The sequence below is a fragment of the Anguilla rostrata genome, chromosome 5, assembly GCF_018555375.3.
Source record: "Anguilla rostrata isolate EN2019 chromosome 5, ASM1855537v3, whole genome shotgun sequence".
Lineage (NCBI taxonomy): Eukaryota > Metazoa > Chordata > Actinopteri > Anguilliformes > Anguillidae > Anguilla > Anguilla rostrata.
In genome coordinates this window covers 61063598-61087728 of record NC_057937.1, presented here as the reverse complement: position 1 = coordinate 61087728, position 24131 = coordinate 61063598, and the positions used below count along the sequence as shown (strand labels likewise).

At 48.1% G+C, this 24131-nt stretch overlaps 2 protein-coding genes across 3 annotated transcripts; one reads left to right on the top strand and one right to left on the bottom strand.

The window, feature by feature from the left end:
* Window positions 1-437: 437 nt before the first annotated feature.
* Window positions 438-16359, top strand: ncapg (non-SMC condensin I complex, subunit G). Of its 2 annotated transcripts, XM_064337518.1 has the most exons (23): window positions 438-588; window positions 2340-2460; window positions 2648-2872; window positions 3477-3705; window positions 4395-4540; window positions 4645-4729; window positions 5138-5330; window positions 5652-5801; window positions 6215-6355; window positions 6986-7109; window positions 7229-7318; window positions 7740-7919; window positions 9885-10004; window positions 10288-10398; window positions 11009-11128; window positions 12137-12400; window positions 12691-12872; window positions 13243-13414; window positions 13965-14135; window positions 14623-14761; window positions 15231-15281; window positions 15774-15840; window positions 16101-16359. In XM_064337518.1, exons 2-23 carry the CDS (start codon window positions 2353-2355, stop codon window positions 16231-16233), a joined length of 3201 nt encoding a protein of 1066 aa, XP_064193588.1. In that variant the 5' UTR covers window positions 438-588; window positions 2340-2352; the 3' UTR covers window positions 16234-16359. The 2 variants fall into 2 exon arrangements, with proteins under 2 accessions (XP_064193588.1, XP_064193589.1); XM_064337519.1 differs by lacking the exon at window positions 9885-10004.
* Window positions 16256-24052, bottom strand: LOC135255836 (uncharacterized). The gene is made up of 2 exons (XM_064337517.1): window positions 19403-24052; window positions 16256-19293 (listed from the first exon to the last, which is right to left on the bottom strand). Exon 1 carries the CDS (start codon window positions 23917-23919, stop codon window positions 19447-19449), a length of 4473 nt encoding a protein of 1490 aa, XP_064193587.1. The 5' UTR covers window positions 23920-24052; the 3' UTR covers window positions 16256-19293; window positions 19403-19446.
* Window positions 24053-24131: the final 79 nt, after the last annotated feature.

Genomic DNA, 24131 nt, shown 5'->3' with positions numbered 1-24131 from the left:
ACTCTGTAGACCAGAAGCAAACAAGAAAAAGAAAATAACGCGAAAAGAGGAAAAGGTCTGCCATTCAATTCACTCAGATATAAAGAACAGGATAGACTATTCACTGTAACATAAGGCTATTTACAAAAAATGTAAACGCTTTATCAGCACGGTGTATTGTTCGTTTTGCGCATTGTATCTTGCCCTGTAGTTTCCTGGTAAAAACATAGCCTGATTTGCATTTATACTTTAACATGAAATTTATGATGCAAATTAAAGAATGTGTCGCATGTATTTTGAAATTGAAAACAATAAGGAGGACTTTGTTCTTTTCAAATTAAAAGTTCTTTACCTAAATTATTGTTATTTAATCAGTAATTTACAATTATTTGAGGAACAAACGTCTTTCCTGAAACTAGATTATCGAACCAAAATGATCGTTCTGGGCGTCATCTCCATCATGATAAACTATCTCTGCGAGCGAGAGGAAAAAACGAAGCCCCACTTCTCGCGAGATTACAATTTGAAACTGGCGGGTGTTTGTCACAGTCGACGTGCAACAGTTTAAATTAAAAGTTGGCTAACTTGTATCTGGAAGAAAAATTAACGGTAAGGATATTGCTAAATTTCGAAATGACTATGAATTGGTTGTTGTATGTTCTATTAATCAAGCATGACTCTTTACGTTTTTAGATGTTTAGGGTGGCTTTCATTACTATGTTCATTTTAGTTTGTTTTATAACATAGCCCACGTCGTTAATAAATTAGCGCTGACATCGGGTTTGAGTGGCTGTGGAGCATATCTAGATTGGTTTGCTGCTAGAATCGTTATAGTCAGCTAGCCTAACAAACTCACCGAGCTTAGTCTACACTGATAATTAACTTATCTAAGGTTAACTGACTAGACTAAACTTTAACGCCACGTTGCTTAACTAACGTTAGGTCAGTTAGTCTACAGTCTCGCTAGACTACTTAAATAAAACCTGCTATCGATAGTTATGCTAACGTTAGCTAGCTCTTTTGGAATCGGGGTTGTTCATTTGTGAGTAGGTAGCGTGTGTTTTGTTATTAGATACCTAGCAAGTTAGTCAACAACCAAGAAAAGCAACGGTGTGACTTTTCTGTCTTTCTAAGTTGGATATTTACATTAAGCTGTAAGGCATAGTAGTCTAACACTACAGTAATACAAGACATGACTGATCATAACGCTTGACAACTCGAGTAAGAAGTCGACATGAGTACCTTCTCTTCGTTGTGCTAGGTGGACTAGGTGAAAATTATTTACCAACTGTCATCTTAAATTATACCATTTTGACACGGCTATTAATTGCAAATTGGTAGCTGAACAAATGCTGTTCTACCTATGGAAGTTAAACACGAATCACGATAATGCGCTTGTACATAGCAGTAACGTAACTACGGCATATATAAATTGTTTTTCTGTGGTACGCCAGGGTGTGGCAGATACATTACACTGGAGAAATTTTGTAACTAGTTAATGTAGCTAGTCTAGTTCGGTTTCAGGCTGAAACCGCTAGCCAGATTACGCACTGCATTCTTGAGATTTTTTTTAACGGAAGTGAAAGAGGAAACGAGGTGTTAAGATACTGCTAACCAGAAATGTTGTGCTAAAGTAAAATCAAGTAGGTAAGAGCTCGCAATAACGGTTCAGCACTGCAGTGTTTCTTGGAAACGCAGCGAAAAGTCGGAAATAATAGCGTGTTTTCCATTAGAATCGACAGAAAAAACAGTATACTAACGACAACAAAAAAAAGCTCTGCACGCGAGGAGCTGCGAACGACCCAAGTCAGTGAGCGACCACGATTTGCATTAACGGGCACAATTTGCAGTAATCTTGTCGTATAATTGTACCCGCTATGGTGTACATTGCAGTACACGATGTCAGTGACTCTTGCACGCTTTAAAATTGCGATAATGATTAAAAATGCTGCATAGCAAGCTTTTACACTACAGCAAATAAGATATCCTTGAGAAATTGTTTTGTTTGTTAAAGATGCTTAGAAAAAGTACTTTAATCTATTTCAAAAAGGATAGCGGCACATGTAGTGTTAACAATAATGCTAATTTCCACGACTTGAAAAAAGTAACTAATTTTGATGTTGAACAAAAATTGTATTAGCAATAAAAGTGGAATTCCAGAAGGCTAACTCATTGCTCCCGTCCTCTATATCTGCTAAACAGATACGTGCTGCACGTTGTATCCCTTACAAAATTATATAAAGATATTATCGCCCACCCCTAATTCCAACTAGCTAGCAAATAGTCTGGAAAATGGGTACAGCTGTTGCTCAGTTACGGTGTTCTGGGTTGTTTTTGATTGGTTTTGCTTTATTTGGCAGGGGGGGACTGAAGATGACGACCGACAGTGAGCTGGGAATCAAAGAGGCCTTTGAGAGGGCCCAGAAGGGACACCAAAACAAAGCGAAGCTCGTGGCTGCACTGAAGAGCACGTACAACAAGGTGATAGCATGCTATGGGCTTCAGAAACCTGCTGTGCATTTCTGAAGAGCTCGTACAACAAGCTGATAACATGCTATGAGCTTCAGAAAGAGAGTTGAGGTCTGAGTGTAAATGCTTTGTCTTGCACACATTCTGACAGTTAATGTATATTTTAAGTGCTGATCAGTTTTTTATTGTCTGTTTGCAGCTGGAAGATAAATCTGCCTTCCATGAAGAGTTTGTGCATTATCTGAAGTATGCGATGATCGTGTACAAGCGGGAGCCTGTGGTGGAGAACGTGATGGATTTCGTCTCCAGGTTCGCCACCTGCTTCGACATCCCTGGCAGTAACGAGGAGGCTGCTGAGGAGGAGGAGGAGGAGGAAGAAGTAGAGAACCCCTTCCTGAACTATTTGTTTAACTTCCTGCTGGAGGTATGCGCTTTTGATTTTTATCCTGGAAGCTACAATGTTTTTACCCACTAGATGAGGTTTTTGTGTTCTATTGTTGGCCTGACAGATAAAAACTTTTTTTTTGTTTTTGCTTAAGGGACACAGGCACTGATTTAGTAAGACCTTTTAGCACACGCAAAATTAATAACACAACGAATGATTGGAGCAAAAGTAATACCATGACCAATCATTGGTCATGTTAGTTTTGCATATGCTAAATGGTTTTCCACGTGCCAAAGGTCTTGGTAAATCAGGCGTATGGTATTTCCATTTCCAGGGTGTCTGTTTAGTGGGTTGCCAGTTAGAGGTGATGACTAAATAGCAGATGTGTAGTGCTACATAAGACACATTTATATTCATGTATTGTGTTAAATGACTTTATTCTGTGGTTGTAACGAACACGTTAAATGTAAGGGGGGAGAAAGTGATGGCTCGAGGTCTTTGAAGGACTAAATGCTTTAGTTTCAGTGAGAATCTGGATTGTGCGTTGGCAGTAGGTTAAAGGACCGGCTGTGCTTATTGTGTTGCTGTGCTGTTGCGACTGACCAATGGGAGCTCACCGCCGCCGTTCCTGACCGTTTCGCAGTCTCACAACGCCAACAGTCACGCGGTGCGCTTCCGCGCCTGCCAGCTCATCAACAAGGTGCTGGGGAGCATGGCGGAGAACGCGCAGATCGACGACGACCTCTTCGACCGGATCCACGAGACCATGCTGGTCCGCGTCACCGACAAGTTCCCCAACGTCCGCATCCAGGCCGCCCTCGCCATGGCCCGGCTGCAGGAGCCTCAGAACCCCGACTGCCCCACCATCGCAGGTGTGTCCCCCCCCCCTGCAGAACCCAGACTGTTCACCATCAAGTCCCCCCCCAGAACCCGACTGTCCCACCATCACAGGTGCCCCCCCCCCCCTCCACAGAACCCAGACTGTCCCACCATCACAGGTGCCCACCCCCCTCCACAGAACCCCGACTGTCCCACCATCAAAGGCGTCCCCCACAGAACCCCAACTGTCCCACCATCAAAGACGTCCCCCCACAGAACCCCGACTGTCCCACCATCAAAGACGTCCCCCCACAGAACCCCGACTGTCCCACCATCAAAGGCGTCACCCCCACAGAACCCGACTGTCCCACCATCAAAAGGGGTCACCCCCACAGAACCCCGACTGTCCCACCATCAAAGGCGTCACCCCCACAGAACCCCGACTGTCCCACCATCAAAGGTGTGTCCCCCCCCTGCAGAACCCCAACTGTCCCACCATAAAAGGTGTCTGATCCCCCTCCCCTCCCTAAAACCACTTTTTAACGTCAGTATGCGTGGGGACTTGGAACTAGCTTACCGGCCTGAAATGCACCCCACCGCTTACCCACAATCCTTTTCTCTGGGTGTTTAAATAGGTATTTCCTGATTAATGGAGTGTAATCGCTTCTCTGTTTAAGTGATCTGTTCTGCAGGGAAGTTTTGGGCGACACTAAGCGAGTGCTCTCTTCTCTCTGTCTGAAAGCCTACATTCTGATCCTGGAGAACGACTCCAACCCCGAGGTGAGACGGGCCGTGCTGTCCTGCATCGCCCCCTGCGCCCAGACCCTTCCCAGAATCCTCAGGCGCACCCGGGACGTGAAGGAGAACGTGCGCAAGCTGGCGTACCAGGTGGGTGTCGCGCTCGGGGGGGGTGGGTGGCGGGTCGCTGACGCGCTCCGTGTCTGAATAACCCCCCCCCCTCTCTATGTTATGGTCTCTCTCTATGGTTTCAGGTCCTCGCTGAGAAGGTGCACATCAGGGCCTTGTCCATCGCTCAGAGAGTCAGCCTGCTGCAGCGCGGGCTGAACGACGCCTCAGGTAACTGCTGAGCTGCTCTGCCTGCTCTCTATGGTTCTCCCTGCTGGCTGAGCCCGGGCCTCTGGCATTCATTTTTGAAACTGTAAGCAGGAAAGAATAGCGCCTCCTGCTGCCTGTACTTATATTGTTTGTCTCAAGAGTGGATGGGCTTTTCACCAGCTGCATGATGAGACCTGGGGCATAGGATTGATGAAATGTCATCCAGTTTTTCGTTTTATTTGGTATAATTAAAACTATATACATGTGCAGTTTTGTGTGCATGCGTACACATCTGTGTTTATGTGCGTGTGTGACTAATTATGTGTGTGTGTGCACGTTTATAAACGTGTGCATTTAAAGGGCTGTGTATTTGTATGTTGACATGTGCATGTTTCCATGGGTGTGTGTTTCCCTCCTTGTGCTCCCCAGCTGCAGTGAAGGAGGTGGTCCAGAGGAAGCTGCTCCCGGCCTGGCTGAAGCTGCTGCAGGGGGACGTGCTGGAGCTGCTGCACCGGCTGGACGTGGAGAACAGCCCCGACGTGGCGGCCTCCGCCCTCAGCAGCGTCTTCACCCTGTGGACCCCCGAGGAGCTGCTGCAGGACCGCGTGCAGCTGGACGGCAGGTCTGCAGCCAGCTAACACATTCATATCCTCACACACCCTAAGCTAATGCTAATGTACCCCCACACGCCGCAAGCTAACGCTAATGTACCTCCACACACAGTGAGCTAATGCTAATGTACTTCCACACACAGTACGCTAACGCTAATGTGCCCCCACACGCCGCAAGCTAATGCTAATGTACCCCCACACCGAGTGAGCTAACGCTAACTTGACCCCATGCGCAGTTAGCTCATGCTAATGTACCCCCAAACGCAGTGAGCTAACGCTAACGTATGTAACGTAAGAATGGGCTGTAATCCTCGCCCGAATGCTAACTGCAGGAAGCTGATCCCGGTGGAGAGCCTGACCTGTGAGAAGGTCCTGTACTGGAGAGCGCTCTGCCAGTTCGCCAAGTCCAAAGGAGACGAAGGGGAGGACATGCTGGAGCAGCTACTGCCCGAGGCAGCCGTGTTCGCTGAGTATCTGTACGGGTAAGTACTGTTAGCGTGGGGGCTACAGGTCAGTAGATCTCCAGGAGCAGGGTTGGGCAGCCCGGCCCTACAGGACAGTATATCTCCAGGAGCAGGGTTGGGCAGCCCGGCCCTACAGGACAGTAGATCTCCAGGAGCAGGGTTGGGCAGCCTGGGCCTACAGGACAGTATATCTCCAGGAGCAGGGTTGGGCAGCCCTGGCCTACAGGACAGTAGATCTCCAGGAGCAGGGTTGGGCAGCCCTGGCCTACTGAACAGTAGATCTCCAGGAGCAGGGTTGGGCAGCCCTGGCCTACTGAACAGTAGATCTCCAGGAGCAGGGTTGGGCAGCCCTTCTCTAGATGGCTTCCTTGCTCTTGATTGGGTAACGGGGGATTCGCATGCTGCAGACTGATTTACTCATCTTCTCGCAGGTACCTGCAGAGCATCCCCGTTCTGACCGAGGAGGAGAAGGCCGACTTCAGCAAGGTGGAGCTGGCCATGACCAAAGAGTTCGTTGGGCAGGAGCTGGTCACGCTGGTGGGCTGCCTGGACACCCAGGAGGAGGGGGGAAGGTGATGTGTGCACTCGTTTCCACAGTCTGTGATTTCCCCTTTTTATTCCCCCATTTATCTGCCATGCGTAATAGTCTGGCAGTAAGGAACTCACTAACTTTCAGCTGCAAGAGGTTTTATCGCTTATTACATCCTATTTCGCTACCTTGATTGTATTATCACGGCCTTTTTTCTGCAGGATGTGTAAAGTGATTTGGGTTTAAATGCATTGGATCAAATTTGCTAAACAAATGTTTATTTTCTATTGGCTGTTGTTTTTATTGTTGTTATTAATTCCCTTGTCCTTCAGTGTCTCGCAGTGCACTGTGCATGCCCCCTCTACCTCTCAAATCCCAACTCTCTGTCCCACAGGAAACATATTCTGCTCATAGCCCATCTCTCTGTCCCGCAGGAAGAGGGTTGTGTTCTTAACCCATCTCTCTGTCCCGCAGGAAGAGGGTTGTGTTCTTAACCCATCTCACTGCCCTGCAGAAAGAGGCTTGTGCTCATTCCCTGTCTCTCTGTCCTGCAGGAAGAGGGTTGTGTTCATAGCCTCTTATCTCTGTCCCACTGGAAGAGGGTTGTGTTCATAGCCCATCTCTCTGTCTCACAGGAAGGGGGTTGTGCTCATTCTCTGTCTCTGTCCTGCAGGAAGAGGGTTCTGGCCGTCCTGCAGGAGATGCTGGTGCTCCCCAACACCCCCACGGCTCTGGTAGCGCTGCTGGTGGAGAAGCTGGTTTCCCTCCTGAAGGACGACGACCGCAGGATCCAAGTCGTAAGTGAAGCGGCCCGTTACTCGGGCGACGTTCGGTGTGGCCTGTTACTTGGGGCGGAGTCTCTGTGGCCCCTCCCCTTTCATTAAGGCCTCTCTCTGTTCCTGTGAACTGACACAAGGTGGCGGAGATCATCTCTGACGTGCGAGAGCCCATCGTGCCCGTCACTGACCCCATCGACGAGAACGAAACCAGGCGGAGGCAGGTCCGGGTGAGTGACGGCTTTCTCCCTCTCTCACGCCTGTGTGTGAGTGTGATACACTCTTCTGTTTTTCATTTAGTCCATTATTTTACTACATTTACATTTACATTACAGGCATTTAGCAGACGCTCTAATACTTTTACATAGTATTTCTATTGCATCCATTTATGCAGCTGGATATATACTGAAGCAATGCAGGTTAAGCACCTTGCTCAACGGCAGTGTCCTACCCAGAACCTGTGAACTTTAGGTTACAAGACCAGTTCCTTACCCATTACGCTACACTGCCGCCCCCTAAATCAGAAAGGTGATCTGGAGGTTGACACTGCTGTGGAAATGACTGCAGACCTCTCGCACGTGCAGAAACCTTTAGCCGCTGTGTCCCGTAGCATAGGAGCCGAAACCTGACCGTTCTGCCCGTTCTGAGCAGCTGGCGGAGGTGAAGGTGAAGATCTTCGAGGCCAAGCAGTCTCTGGAGGAGTGCATCGCCGCCCAGGAGTTCAGCCACGCCTCGGAGCTGAAGGACACCATCACCGAGCTGGAGAACCTCAAGAACCAGCTGATGAGGGACGCCGAGCAGCCCGACATGAAGGAAGTCCGCGTGGAGAAGGTCGGCCATTTTATTTATGTATTCATTCATTCATTCATTCATTCATTCATTTATTAATTGCACATCATGGTGTCTTTTTGTGCTTGTGCTTATTTGTGGCTTGGCTGTGGTGCTGAATGGTCATTCTGCTGTAAAGTAAAGGATAATGCTGAAGGATGCTTGGCTGCCAGACTTTGCCCACTCTGTAAGAAGGTTGGGTCGACACACTGGGCTCATTCCAGTCCCTCGTTTTATCCATCCTCGTCTCCTCGGTCCTCGTTTTGCCCAGAAATCGATCGCGGTCCGCCATCTTTAGGGACGTTTCAGCCCTGTTAAGTGCTCCTTGGAGGAGCTAGGATGCTTGAGCAAGGAAACACGAGTGCATCCTTTGTGGAACGCGGGATGTGTAACTGACCGACCATGTGTTTTCACCTCTCCCCACCTGCCATGTCTGTAACTGGCGTGGCTTCAAACCGAAGCACGTTCCATTTGCCTAATGCACGGTTCCTCTGGTCCTCCGCCCTTACGTCCTTTCCTTGCATCCTCTGTCGGGTGGAGCTGAGGACGCGAGGAAAGGACGCGAGGAGGTAAAACAAGCGATTGGAAAGAGCCCTCTGTCTTTGCTCCTCACTGAGGGTAATTTACTCACAGGTGAAATGTGCTGTCCCTGGCTGGTGCGTCTCTGTGTCAGTGGCTGGGAGAGCGGCGTATGCTACGCGCTAATAAGTGAATTACCCTGGTGTGCGAACGCAGTGTGCTGGCACGCCCCTTCAGCGTGCTGCTGACGTTCCGAGCCTGCGGGAGATTTTGGCCGTGCACGCGTTCTCTCTTTCCATCTCAAACGATCACCGGTGCTTCAGATTCTGCAAACGGCGGGATCTCTCGTTTGGCTGAGGTGTGGATAACAGAGGCTTTGGTTTTCCGCTGCGGCGGTGCAGCGTGCAGAGCCGGCCGCTGCAGCTCGCGCATGGGGAGTGAGCGCGCTGCCCTGGATAGACTGGGGGCTGCAGTGAAACAGCACAGGGCCTGCGTGTGCGTCCGCTCCTCGCCCTGCATGCTGTAATCATAATGGCATTTATGTCCCCGCAACTTCGCCCCGGTGACAAATGATGGCGTGACGTGTGTGGGCTCGACGGGCGGCGTCTCTGTGTATGCGTGTGTGCGTGCGTGTGTGCGTGCGTCTCCGTGTGTCTCTGTGCGTGCGTGTGCGCGTGCGTGTGTCTCCGTGTGTGTGCGCGCGCGCGCGTGTCTCCGTGTCTCCGTGTGTGCGTGTCTGTCTGTACGTGTGTGTCTGTGTGTCTGTGTGTGTGTGTGTGTGCGTCTGTCTGTCTGTGTGTGTGTGTGTGTGTGTGGGTGGTAGAGCCCTTCAGAGGGTTACTGCTGCTGCAGGAAAGAATAACATGGTCACACTCTAGGGACACCACCCCCACCCCCCCCCCGCCGTGTTTCCTGTGCTTCCTCCAGGCACCTAAACACCCTAAACGATGGGCAGTTTCTCATACTTATCCTGTGTTCTGCCTCAGCAGAAATACTGTAAAGAGTTCATTTGCTGCAGTCGTCATTTTCAGTGAGACGCTTCATGTTTGTGGTTATTCACTGCAGATGCACCATGTGGTCCTCCCGTTGGTTTTAATTTGCTGCTTTAGTTTCTGAATGTGAGAGCGGCTTGGTTCTGATTATGCCTGAGGGAAATGTGTTGATTCTGACCGGCTGTTTGGCTGTGAAAGTTGATTTGGATCAGACCCCCGTCCCGCTGTGCTCGCTGATCCTGCACTGACCGCTGATCTCACCCCGACCACTGACCCCGCCTCTCACCCGCTGATCCCATCCCACTCATTGATCTCGCCCCGCTTGCTGATCCCACCCCTCTTGCTGACCCCGCTCACTTGCCCGTGCTCTGGCTGCCCCCCCCCGTGCTTCCTGAAGTTTGTACGTTTGGCTGCCCCTGGTCCAGACGTGTGACACTGTCTCTCAAATCTTGGAAAGCCCCCTGTCTATAACAGCCAGGGAAGTTCTCTCGAACCGGCAGCGCTTTCCACCTCGGAGACGTGTGTACACAACCAAGAGAGCGGAATAACCGAGCGAGCATCTAATAATGACCCGGAGGTAAAAGTCCTGGAGTTTCCCATAATTCAACCCCTTACCCAAACACATGCACTACACACGATGAGCTGGCACTCGCTCTGAAGTGTTAAAGTTCAGTCCTCACACATCGGCTGCGTGGTTGGCGAGCTGTGTTGGGCTGAGGACTGGCATTGAAAGATGCGCATTGAAACTGGAAGTTTGAGTGCCTTAAATGGTCATAATTAGAGTGAGAGAGTGCTGAGAGAACAGGGCATTGCTGCGTTATTCCATTCACTGTGAATGTGTTTCCTTTATGTTCCCGAAGAATGATCCAGAAACCTTGCTCAAATGCCTGACAATGTGCTCGGAGCTCCTGAAGCAGATGTCCATTAAGAAAGGCATTGGACCCACAATGAACGCCATCCTTGAGTCTTTGGTATGTCAGTTGCATTTTTAATGCTTTTTTTTTAATATACAAAAAATGCGAATTACTGCTAATGCCATTTTTTCAGGGTCAGGTAGGAACAATTTGCATGAGGGTAAGAGTGAATCTGAGGAATGTGTGTATAGGGATGTAAATGAGTAGGGGGGGGGGGGGATATTACAGATGACTGCTTTATAGCATCTTGATGCTTTGACACAGACTATGCATGAACACAGATTCTGGACCAGGCTGATTTTCTTCAGCAATGGAAGGCATTAGTTAACTTTATAAAGCCCCTTTAATACATGGAATGATGCACAGTGGGATAGAAAAGGAAAATGCATTTAAAAATAAGGGTAAAATCAATAATTACATGGTAGGCATTTTAAACTGATTTTCAGCTCAAGCTCCATATTTGCAGTGGATGAATCCTCTTATCCTCTTATTTTTGTGATAAACAGTTCCAATCTTGTTAGGCCCATAGAAAAGTGCCATATACAGGGTCCTGATAGGCTAATTATAAATTGAAATGATTGGCTTTCTGTGTTGGGGGCGTGGTTTTTGGGGTCATTTGCTATGGTAACTGGACGGTGAAGCGTCTGATTGGTGCTTTGCCCCACAGGTCCTGCCTGGCATCGCCAGCGCTCACCCCGCCGTGCGCAACATGGCCGTCATCTGCCTGGGCACCTGTGCCCTGCACAGCAAAGACCTGGCCAACCGCCACCTGGTGCTCTTGCTGCAGGTAGGCCATACCGCTACCCGCTGCTTCTGCTGCAGTAGCCAAAGACGGGCCCTTCGTAAACCACCGCTGCCGCTGCGGTAGCCAATAGGGACAGGATGCCATTCTAGGAGAAATTAAGGTGTATCAATTGTCACTGGTAGAGCAAGTTTTTCAGCTCAAGCTCCATATTTGCAGTGGATGAATCCTCTTATTTTTGTGATAAACAGTTCCAATCTTGTTAGGCCCATAGAAAAGTGCTATATACAGGGTCCTGATAGGCTAATTATAAATTGAAATGATTGGCTTTCCGTGTTGGGGGCGGGGTTTTTGGGGTCATTTGCTATGGTAACTGGAAGGTGAAGCGTCTGATTGGTGCTTTGCCCCACAGGTCCTGCCTGGCATCGCCAGCGCTCAACCCGCCGTGCAACTGGCCGTCATCTGCCTGGCACCTTGCCTGACAGAAGACGGCCAACGCACCTGGTGCTCCTGCTGCAGGTAGGCCAAACCGCTACCGTGTCCTGGCAGGTGGCCAAACCGCCACCTGGGCTCCTGATAAGTAGCAAACCACCTGTAGGCTCCTGCTACAGGTAGGCCAAACTGCCACCTGGTGCTCCTGCTGCAGGTAGGCCAAACCGCTACCCGCTGCTTCTGCTACAGGTAGGCCAAACCGCCACCTGGGGCTCCTGCTACAGGTAGGCCAAACTGCCATCTGGGGCTCCTGCTGCAGGTAGGCCAAACTGCCACCTGGTGCTCCTGCTGCAGGTAGGCCAAACCGCCACCTGGGGCTCCTGCTACAGGTAGGCCAACGTCCACCTGGGGCTCCTGCTGCAGGTAGGCCAAACCGCCACCTGGGGCTCCTGCTACAGGTAGGCCAAACCGCCACCTGGGGCTCCTGCTACAGGTAGGCCAACGTCCACCTGGGGCTCCTGCTACAGGTAGGCCAAACGCACCGGGGCTCTGCTACAGGTAGCACAGGGATTCTGTCCTTCTGAGTGATTGAAAGTTTGCGTATGTCCCTGTTTGTGTCAGATTGCCCAGCTGGACGAGCCCAAGATCCGGGTGAGTGCTCTGAAGGCCGTGATCGACCAGCTGCACCTCAACGGCTTCGACGTGGTGAGAGAGACGCCCCCCCAGCCCCCGGCCCGAGACTCGGGCTCAGAGGACTCCGGCTCAGAGGACGGCGACCGCCCGGCTGGAGGTCCGACAGAGGAGGCGTCCCAGGGGCCCGAGGGCGAGGGCGAGAACACTGCTCAGAGCGTCCTCAGGATGCTGTCCGAGTTCCTGGACAGTGAGGTACGCCGCTTCTGCGTTGCAAGCTCACACAGGCCGCTGCTCTCTCTGTGCTAGCAGCTAGCGGCAGGGATTATTATTGTGGAATTTCACTGGTATTGGTATCAACTACTGAAATTCTGGTATTGTGACAACCCTAGTATGTTAGGTTGCTTTTAAGTGCGGGGCTAAATTGACGCCGCTGTGGCAGGTGAGAGAACTGTTTGCCTACCCGCATATGATTCTGAAGGTCCGCCTGGAAGGTTCTGGAACTCTGAACTACGTTGAGTGGAGCATCTGGTTTCCTCTCGCAGATCTCTGACCTGAGGACGGAGGCGGCGGAGGGCCTGGCTAAGCTCATGTACTCCGGGAGGCTGTGCAGCGCCAAGCTCCTGTCCCGCCTGGTCCTGCTGTGGTACAACCCCGTAACCGAGGACGACACGCGCCTGCGCCACTGCCTGGGGGTGTTCTTCCAGCTGTACTCGCGGGAGAGCAGGTAGGGGTGCCCGCCCGGGACGAGGGGGCACCGTCCTCCTCCCTCAGTACCCACACGGGCTTGTGTTTGGACCGTCTCTGGTACTGGACCTTTTTTTCCCCCAAAGCAGGTTAAGAGCACACCAGACCCAGCAACACCTACACTCTGTGTGCTCCTCTCCTCTTTGTTCCAATACGTATTTACAGCATGACTCTGAAGGTTCTGCTTAATCAAGGGTCCCTGCTAACCTACTTAAAAAATAAAAAATAAAAATTAATAATTATATTCAGGTCCAAAATAACAGACAACGCAAGTATTTTTGATGCCTGGAGGAGTGTTCCGGATGGGAGGAGTTTATTCTGGTGGTTCTCCGTTTTGATTGGTTCTCCAGGGCCTATCAGGAGTGTCTGGAGGAGAGCTTCCTCCCGACCATGCAGACGCTGCTCAATGCCCCCGCCACGTCCCCGCTGGCCGAGGTGGACGTCTCCAACGTGGCCGAGCTGTTTATCGAGCTGACCAGGCCGGACGCCCTGGCGCGTCCCAGCAAGGACGCCGGCTTTCAGGTACCGGTCCTGCAGAACATTCACAAAGAAAGGCATGCTGTCAAAAAGTCTTCATTTGAAGTTGGGCAAGTGATTCATTAGATCAGTAGGTTTTGAGTAGAGCTCAAACTCCATTCCTGGAGGGCTGCCGTGTCTTCAGGCTTCTGTGGTGTCCTTTCCATCGGCACCCAGTTTAGGCCTCGCAAGCCAGGAGTGCGGACTCCGGCCAATCACTGACTGACTAGAGCAGGGGTGGCCAACCCTGGTCCTGGAGAGCCGCAGGGTCTGCTGGCTTTTGTTTTTACTCGGCACTTAATTGATCAGTTAAAGCAGTTGATTACACAGTTAACTCACCTCACCTGGTTTATTTTGTCTAAGTGGTTGTTGTGTTTAAGGTGAAAACAAAAACCAGCAGATCCTGTGGCTCCCCAGGACCGGGGTTGGCCACCCCTGGACTAGAGTAAATCATTTAAAATTCTGAGAGATGCTGGAGCTGGCCAGCCTGGGGAACTGCAGCTGCAGGATGAGTGTCAGGTTGTGTCTCATCGGTGCGGTTTGATTTGCCCTTAAGGACGTCTCTGTGCACGACTCCCTGGCCGTGCGCCTGAGCAACGAGATCCTGAGGGACCCCTCGGCCCCCGAGGTGCGCCTGTACGCCAGGAGCCTGAGCACCCTGCAGCTGAGCACCGAGGACAGCACGGCCAAGAAGGACCTGCTGCTGCTGCTGGAGGAGGTCCGGCAGGTAGGACCCGTCTCTAACAACGCTGCTCCTGGAGGTGTGAGTGTGTACCTGGAGGAGGTCCACCAGGTTAGAACCGTGCCTTTAAGAACACTGTTCCTGTAGGTGGGGCACGTCCTATTGTTCTCAAGAACAACTAGAAGATACGGTGGAAGGGTGAGTGGTAGGTTGGCTAGCCAGGACACTTCACCTGGTAACCGTTGGCTCTGCATAGCAGGCTAACGTGGGACTTGTATTTGTTTTTGTAGCATAACCAAGCATGTATCACAGAATAAGAAAAGGAATTTGCCATTTTGACAGACCAGTGGTAGTTCTGGAGAGGTAGTAGATGAAGCAGTCCTAGTGCCTTGTGTTCCTGTTCTGGTCCTCCCGGTCTCCTTCCTTCCTCACCTGCTCTGCTGCCTTCGCACTTCAGGCTTGGCAGAGGGAATTGTCCATTACAGAGTGTCCCAGTGTCCACAGTCCACTCTCTTCATGTCCCCATCTGCAGGAGGTCAGTGACAAGATAAGCCTGCGGGCGATTGAGAAAGTGCTGTGTCAGCTGAAAGTGGGTCCTAAGGACAGAAGCGGTGTGCCCCAGGATAACGCCGGGCCGGAGCAGGCTTTGGAAGAAACGGAAGGCCCAGAAGGTAACGCTTAATTTTGATACCTCTCGCTGGCGTGTGTGACATGCAGGTCTCGGTACCCCTGTGTACTGAGAGCGGCGCTCTTATGGATGTGGTACAGCAGTGTGTGAGCCCGGTACGGTCTGCGGTGGGTCTAATGACCGGGCGCAGCCATGCAGCCATGCGTCCATGCAGACTCTGCACGGTTCAGCCCTTTAGCACATGCTTTCTGTCAGTGTGAGTGGGGGAAAAGTGCGTTTGCCATGGCAAGGAAACGGCAATAGGGCCAGAGATGGGCAAAGTCATGATGGTGTGAGTGCACGTGGGAAGGGAGGGGAATTTGGAAGAAACAGAGACGTTGTCTGAAAAGGCGAGATTCAGACTCCCAGCCTGTACTTTGCATGTATTTAAACTTTGTTTATTTATACTTTGCATGCATGTAAAACTGCATTTACACTGTGTGCATTTACACATTGCCCTTGATTCTCCACAGATGGACAGACTTGCGAGGAGCACCTGACAGCCAGCAAAAGGCCCAAGCGAGGTATGAGCCTGGATATTTTTATGTTGCTTGTTTGTCTGGAACAAGTGCATTTGCAGAAAGCTGTGCCCTCCCTTATGTATGTGGGCATACATTTATAAAAAACCATAAAAACATATTTTCCAAGTGATAAGACCAGTGACCTGATTTCCCACTGTTAAAACGCAAGAAACTGGTGAATATAATAACTGTGGTGTTTTTGAAACAAACTGTACATTCCGGTTATTAAGAAAATCCTTTAATACAAGGACACGGTACATTGAGAATGCATTCCTCGGCTGAACTGGATGACCTCTCACCTACATTCTCTGTCATGTTCCCAGTCCTCTGAGCTCGATATACAGGAAGCTGATTCATTAGAGCTGTCTGAGTGCTCCCTTCCAGTGCAGAATGGAGTGCTTTCAGCTCAACACAAATGTTGTCTTTTTCCCCCGCCCTTTTTAATGTGAAAGTTCTTAAGAGTGTTAAGTAATTTTCCCCTCTGGATTCTTTCAGGTCAGAGAAAAACAACCACAGCCAAAGTGGCAAAATTCAGCAAGGGTAGGGAGTCGTCTGGCGACAGGTACACCTGCGTTTGTTTTCCTCTTCTTATTTTGGGATGAAAATTGAAATGTAATTTGCATTTGGCATTTTACTTCCTCGGTTAAAATCAGCTCAACCTTGTAATGATTAAAGCGATATTATTCAAGACGGACTTGGATAAGTGGAGAGAGGCTGCATTGCCAGTAGATAGATGTGCAGAGTGCTCTGGAATGTTCTGTAGTATTAAAGCTTGCTTCAGAAATGGCAGCTTACTGCATTTTTGTGATTGTGTGTTGTTAGTGATGGGGAAAATGTCCCAGAAGCCCCTACTCCTGTCGCCAGGCCATCTCGACGGGCAAAAAGTACGGCGCTGCAGAGGACCAAGATGGATCTCACCGCTCTGATAAACCAGGAAGTAGATGGATCCGAATAGCCTCTATAAATGTCGCCGTGTGCTTTTTCTATGTGTATGCGTGCATGTGTGTACATGCGAGCTTGCTTGTACTGCATGTAAACCTTTTACTTGTATGACTCAATAAAGGACCAGTTCTAACGGGAATGTTTTCGCACTTGCGCCATTACATAACCTTCACAAAAACTACACCAAAAAAGAACAAATTTCACAATTTATGAGCAAAACGTTTATTGTTCTAGTGACACTAGACCTTTATTACAAGCTTTTCTGCAAAAAGACAAGTATAAAATAAACACCACATGTAGCACCATTTAAACTCCAGGCATCCAGTGACAGTGAGTCTCAAACAACACCCTTCGCCAAGTCGTGTGGGGGGGGAAAACAAGGCAGGAAGGAAATAAGCACAGGACTAGAAACGTGAATCCCTACGTATCTTGAATAATGCTGGAAGGTGAGCGTCTGATTTCCCCGAAGCGATTGCACCGTCGTGATTGCATTAGTGTTGCAGCCGTCCGTCAAACCTCAAGCAAAGTGAAATATGTACAGTGGCTCAAATGGGCTGCATCCAAATGTAAACATGCACAATCTGAAGACTGTGGCTTCTCTGTAAAACCTCCCCTCTGAAGATCGTGTCGCGTTTGATTTTCAGAACAGACCAGAGGTGAGAGAACCTGGTCATGGTAAAAGCCAAGAGGTATTTCCAAGTGGGGACGGAACGTTTTTTTTTTTTCCATTTCAAAGTCTTGACCAGTCCCACATCAGCAGTCTCGAGGCCAGTGTGAAATGTGCACCGTAAGGGGTCAGCCACACAAATCGGTATCCGTCAGAAATGGGTGGAAGTTAATGCTTTTTTTTTTTTCTGGGGTTCATACAATGGCCGACAAGATGGATCAGATAACTGACCAGAGCATACACAATAACCGTTTGCTAGCCAGTACTGGCTTTACGATTCCTGTTCCCTCCTAAACAAACGTGTGTGTGATCGCCTATTTCTCTCTAGGCCCTAAATTCATATACATGATAATATGCCTAAGGCTGTCTCCAGCACATAAGCGCCTGCATCAGTGTGGTAAAAATTTGGTTGCCATGAAGACCTTCCATGGAACATATTTTGTGGCACTCCAGGGCTGAGGTTTCTTCCACTTGGCATAGATGGTAAGAAGCAGACAACTATTGTAAATCAGAATATGCTGGATTTATCATCTTAACCGTGCAAATACATGAATGCTTTGGATGATTACCATATACAGATACACAACATTTAGACAAAAGGTCAGTTGGCTGTGAAAGATGCAATACCTTTGTCAAATTCTAAGAGCGTATTGCAGGTTGATGAAACAGTGTCCTCTATAGTACACTAGCTACACACTTTTAGGTCAATTCCTTGCCAGGGCCAATTGCATGGTGTGTCTTGGGTATGTGTATTCTAAACACCATCCCTGGGTGTGGTCAGTTAACATGGTGCATTAAAATGTATTTTTTTTTTTTTTAAAGGCAGGGTTCTGACTTTTGGCTTCCACATATATGTACAGTAATTAAACCAAGGGCAGAGATCGGACTGATAAAATTCAGATCGATTCTTGGGTCTTGAGTGTGCAGTGTGAAAGATGAAAAGGTAAACCTAAATAGTGGCGTTCTAAGTGGGGGTTTTAAAAAACACGAGGAGCTGTGAACATTGAGCAACAATTTAAAAAAAATATTGCGATAAAGAAAATCTCAAAGCAATGCGTCAGCTCTGTACAAACAACATGCATTTCACAAAATCGTAGAGACAAAAGGAGTTGTCGTTTACTTTTTTTATCCATTGAAATCTACACTGATAGAAGTGAAAAGATTCTTAATGACTGATAAGATCAAGACAATTTGATACTGAACCCCAGATCTGCAGTTCTTGATGTAGCTTTTTTTTTTTGTCTGATTCATTGAGAAATGCTTAAGTTACAGCTTCAAGAGGACCATCTAATTACAGTATGGTCATCCAATCACAGACAAGCTACATCCAAATGTTCATTTTGGAATCCAATTTCTTCAAGGTTTTTGGATGATGTTTTAAGAGGTAGGTTATTATACTGCAGCAAAGAATGGGTGGAATAAACAGCCGTAGGATAATTCATAAAACAGAAAAACAGCACAGCAACAGCATTTAGTAAAGTGATTGGCTTCATAAAAATGCTATAATCTTTAATAAAAATGGTACAAATAATGATATTTACATCTGGCTTAAAAAAAAAAGAAGAAAACTCAAGATATTGCACCTATAACATATTGGACACTACATGGGTGGTAGTGAGAACTAACGGTTAATCTTAAATTTGAATAGTGCAGAAAGTACTCGTGTTCAACATTTCGGAATACACTAATGCTTTGGAAGGGGGTGAAAAACATCCAGGAAGGTCAGCTGGGTACAGGAGCTTTCAGAACCATTCAAATAATAATTAATGCTTCATATCAGAAAACAAAGGAAACAAGAACTTGCAGCATACCTTTGATTAATTTAGCCATTTCATGCAATGCATGTACTCATAAACGATTGGCCTCGGACTGTATTTTGGTCAGACCGAGTGCAGAACATACCGGTACATTTGGAAGTCCAGAATGATTCACCTTGTGGTTGGTTCAGCCTCATGTATGCTAGGTGGCACATCCCTCATGATGCTATGATTTAGAGCAAGTAGGTTTTTAAGAACCTGGATGTATGCCTAAAGTATGCCAAATGATACACCGCACATTTTTCCTTCATGAAACATGGTCATTCCTTAAATACAAAATGTAGGGGAATACTTTTGAAGAATACCTCAAAATGTTGCTGCTTTGTGGTATCTTAACGGATAAGTAACGTTTAACAATAACTATATATATATATATTTTGTTTTTACAGACATAAAATTATGAAAAACAAAAACGTTACAAAATAGTGCAACCGTACGTTACCATTAGATTTATGCTACATGACGCTTACTGAGATACTACTGTCAGTTTTTTCAGCTAGCTGACAATTTGAAGGCACGTCGTATCAAAACTTGAATCATCTTGCAGAACATACCTCACTGAGAGGCAATACCATTTTTTTGATGCTTCCTGCAATAAAAAATGTTTTTGTTTTTTTTAAAGGAACCAGAGCAGAGAAAAAAAAAAAAGTCCACAAGAAATAAGTGGTAGAATCACTGAAAACAGCATTTGTAGTTACCTGGCACTGCATCACACAATTTCCTTCCAGTAGGTCTTTCCCACTCAGATTGTCTTGCCTTTTTTTGCAGGTTGTGCCTGACTTGAGTCACTGCTTTTCCGTTTTCCTTTCCTTTCCGTGGTCTGAACCCACAGTTCCTCGGGGTACTGTGAAGACACCTTCCGGGTAGTTCGCCTCACTCTCTCGTTTCTCACATTCTCGGGTTTAACGGGCTCGGGTTTCCCTTCGCCGCGGTCCGTGCTCGCAGGCAAACCGCAGTCAGAAGACGAAATGTCACGGAGCTGAACTGTGCACGAGTTACATTCTTCAACTGTGGGTTTCGTTTCTGGGGAGTTAATCTTTTTGAGGAATACCCTACATTCCCTCATTGTTCCTGGGCTCCATTCCTGCGATCCGCATCGAGTTGTTCCCTTGGAGTTTTGCACCTGCTGGGCCGCGGATTCTCTTTCTCCGAGGATGGATGAACTCGGAGAACGACACCCCGTGTCCACAGATGACGCCCGGCATACTTGGAGCAGGGACACTTTTGCAGGAGTCACTGCATTTTTACGGAGGGCACCAGAGGAAGCTCTGTCAGACCTCCTTTCAGTGGCCTTTGCCAATCTCTTTCTGGTCATGAACTTTGATTTTACTCTCAGCAGGGTGCTTTGATATTTACTGAAGGGTTTGCCTCTGGACCACAAGCACCATTTATAAACAACCCCAGCAATGGCACTTGATCTCTTGGGAAAGAGCCTTCTCTTGACGTGCAGTCTCCCACTCCTGCTAATCCTCTCCTGTGCTTGAAGGTGCATCACTGGACTCTTTGGGACAATTTTTGCAAATTTTTTAACATGCTTCCTCAAACGCTCTGCCTGAGGACTTGGGCAAACATTGCCCCTTTTCGAAACTCTGTTGGGATTAAACTGGATGATTTCATACGGATTCCGGGCGCTCGCCTTTCTTACTATTGCCAGTGACTGGGTCTCTGTGGTCTGCATGAACCAAGCACACAGATCCTCCATATTACAGTGCTTCTGAAACAGCATTTTGACAGCAGAAACGGAGTTCTTTGGAAGGTCATTCGCTGCGGAGCATGTTCTTTCTCTGAGATCAGTCTCCCTTTCTGTGGGGCATGACTTGCTCGATACCACAGCATCCGTAATCCAAGTGTCTGACATGAGTTGAATTCTCCTGGTCAACTCCTCATTCAGTGTTTCATATGAAGCTGAGGTAGGCCACCACTTTAGAGCCTCGTTTGATGCAAAAATCGAATCCGCCGAGATTCCCGACAAAAAGCTCAAGTCTTGCCCTCGTCGATTTCTCGAAGCCCTTTCTGGAATTACTGGGGCTTCTCCAGTTGACTTCTCCAGACTCTTTATCTGGTTTGGCTCGCTGCTCGCTTTGTTTAACAGTAGCTTTCTAGAACGACGCAACAGCGCATTGCTGTGACTAAATGTCCTGGATGTAGCAACCGAGTGCAGTAAATGAATCGAAGGTTTCCTTTCTCTAGCCGAATGTCTTAGGGGTACTACGGGTGTCTTTTTGCTCATTCTTCCATCCTCCGTGTTCTGTGTCGTTTCTTCATGAGTGGCATCAGAACTGATTGTCGTCTGCTCTTTGGAGGGTTTATCATCCAAGATAACAGTGCTTTCCAGTTGAGACTGTTCCCTGTCCGATTCTGTGATCTCGCCGTTGATACGAATCTTTCGTTGCTTTGGGGACACTGTGGTAACAGTCACAGAGATGCCTGAAATCTTAACCTTTGGAGGTCTCCCTGGCTTTCTCATTGCAACGCAACGCTTTTGTTTCTGACATTTGAGCTCAGTGCTTGGAGGTGGCAAACATTTTCTGTCATTCATAGGACCAACAAAATTGAAATTCTTGGCTTGTTCTTCTGGTAATTTTTCAGAGGAGTCATTTGCGCTTAATGCCAGTACATTACCATTTAGGTCACATTTCTGTCTGCCATCATCTTGGTGTTCAGTTTGGTCTTTTCTTAAACTTCCATCATCTTCTGACACAAGTCTCTTTATTCTCCTTGATCTTCCATAAACTACAGTGATTTTTAGGTTTTTGTTTGTCCTTGCATCTTTGTCTTCACACAAAATGGCCGCAGGGTCATTGTTTATGCTCTTAGTGTTTCCCTTATCATCACTGCACGTGGAATTCGTATCTTTGAGTTTTGGCGGCCTACCTATTGGCCTCTTTGCCCGCTTTTCAATTTGCGGACCGAGTTTCTTGGGACGGCCAGGCTTTCTTTTCAGAGGAGATGAAGCAACTTCAGGAACTATGGGACAGACCTCTTTCTCATTTTCTTGGCTATCCTTTAAAGGATCAGCTCTTGATGCGTCATCAGTAGCCACCGGCCTCTTGTGCAAGCCGTTCTCATCCCGAGTAACACAGGATTCCCGGGGTGCCGTCTCTTTGACGGGGGTATTTACCGTTCCTCCCCACGACGACTCCTCGCAGGGATCAAACGTCTCGCCGTCACTGGTGGAACCGGGAAACGCAGACTTGAGCGTGTACCGGATTCCGTTCTCACAAGCCACGGGACAAACGAACATCAGGCGAATGGGACTTGTGTACTGGGGAACCGAATGGCATTCGCTGGAGACGGATGGATTTTCGATAGTGTGAGTATCTTCTGGTGAATCGTTGCTTTGCATGCGGGAGTCAGGATCATCGCTGTGAGTGTCAGAAGACTTTGACCTTGCGTGTGATCTGGAAACCTCATGTCGCTTTGCTCTTCTTGGAGAAACCCATTTAGTTCCACTCTCTACAACAGTCTTTTCCCCCGCTAAAATGGACTGGTTTCTTGTTCGCGATGTAGTCGTCACTAGTTTAATCTCGTTTGGTTTGTCAAGGTCTTGCTCGTCTTCATCCAGCTTTTTGATATTAGATGCAGTATCGGAGGGTTCCCTAATGACTGGTTCTGTGGAGGATTCATCCCTTTCCATTTCTGGGGAAGGATTTTCACTGTCTGTGCCCTTTAAAGCCTTATCTTTGGATGCTCTTGGAATGAAAAAGCTTTCTGAAAAACAGGCAGCAAAGTACATCTTTCTGGGCTCTGTAACATATGAGGAAAATCTTGCTGGAGGAACAATGTTTCTTCTGGATCTGCCTAAATCACTACAATTGCTTGAGCGAGGAGGGAAAGCTTGTTTTTCAGTACTTGGTTCAGGACTTCCAAGAGGCAGACCATTCATAGATATTGCACAGTCCTCCGCGGTTCTGTCTTCTATTTTCTGTGCATCTCCCGTGTTTTCAGGTGTGCAAAGCGGCAGCTCAGTGTTGACTCCTTTAGAGATTTGATTGTCACAAATGTCTTTAGTAACTTCAATATCCACATCTTCAGAAACGCCCTCCACATCTGACCTATTAGGAATGGGTTGGAAGCCAGAGAAATGTATGTCTTCCTCAATTCTTACATTTGGATTTCTGCTTTCCTCCAAAGTCTCCTTTCTCCTCTCAAGTGATTGACTAAGATTAGAAAGACTTTGTTTCCTTTCTTCACTTTGACAAGATGATGAGGGAAACTCCAGGCACAGCAAGTTATGGTTTTCGGTAATCTGCCCTCTACAGAAAGGTGTCTGCATAGGTTTGTTCTCAACAATTGCCTTAGGTTGGCAAGGAAGCTCCTTTATGGTGTAATCATGGTCACTGTCATTATGTAAAACTGTAGTTGTTATTTTCCCTACATGCACATCATCACTGCACTCCAAGCTTTTTTTGACAGTGGTGATTATGTTCTGCTGTTTCTCCAGTGGTTCAATCGTCTTCAGCTTCTCGTTGATACGCTCCATAAGATCGTGGATGATAGTTCCACTCTGTCTTTGTTCAAGACACCTGCAAGTCTCTGTGCAACAGTCAGTGCCTTTGCCATTGTCTTTCTGGCTTCCGGTCTCTTCTTCGCTTACATCCTTTCCTTTACTTAAACAGTCTTTGTGAGAAAGTGCATCACCCTCCTCTTCAAATGGAAAGAGAGATGGAGGTTGGCTACTGCAAGTCTTGCCATCCGCGAAAGAGCACACAAATGTTTTGTCACTTATTTTCCCACTGACATCAGATGGTATTGGTGAAAGTGGGGGTGGGGAAGGACTGCACCCCCCCTTGGTACAAGAACGGTACGGATCACGGACATGCTGAGGACCAAATGGGGCACTTGCTACATTTCCAACAGGAGTGACATACGCACCATCAATGTAGTTCTGGCAAGAACACGGAATCCTATGATGACGAGGGAAGCAACCACAGGAGCTGGGGCCAACTACGCCGTTAATGCAGCCAATAGCAATGCTCTGACACGACAAACAGTGAAAGTTCTTCAGGCAGATGCAGACCGGGGCTACAGGGAGGGAGTTAACCCGACAGGTCGGTACATAGCACCCGTTCGACACCTTGTAGTCACCGAAACCGCACAGGTCCCGGTGCAGGTTGCCTGACAAATGGCAGCACAACGGACCGTCGGTTTGTGCAAAGAGTCCGTGGGCATTTTTGTATCTGTGGGCGGAGGAGGTGCTGTAATATTCACGCATGCACTTCAGAATCTGATACAGCAAAGTCTTGTGGTACGGGCACAACGACGAAAGGACCGTTTCCAGTGTGGAACTTCTGGCTTCAGACTTTTCTTCCCTTGCATCCAAGTGGACTTGGACGTCATCAGCAGGCCCCGGGGAGCTACATAAAAAATAAATATATCGTTACAGATGTACAACTGCAATGAGTAGAGCAAAAAAAAAAGAAAAGA

Bases quoted from the DNA above. Each gene is read 5' to 3' on its own strand.
- ncapg (XM_064337518.1), top strand. From the start codon at position 2,353: ATGACGACCGACAGTGAGCTGGGAATCAAAGAGGCCTTTGAGAGGGCC. The intron at 2,461-2,647 runs GTGATAGCATGC...GTCTGTTTGCAG, and splicing joins TGAAGAGCACGTACAACAAG to CTGGAAGATAAATCTGCCTT. The intron at 5,802-6,214 runs GTAAGTACTGTT...ATCTTCTCGCAG, and splicing joins TTCGCTGAGTATCTGTACGG to GTACCTGCAGAGCATCCCCG.
- LOC135255836 (XM_064337517.1), bottom strand. From the start codon at position 23,919: ATGCGTGAATATTACAGCACCTCCTCCGCCCACAGATACAAAAATGCC.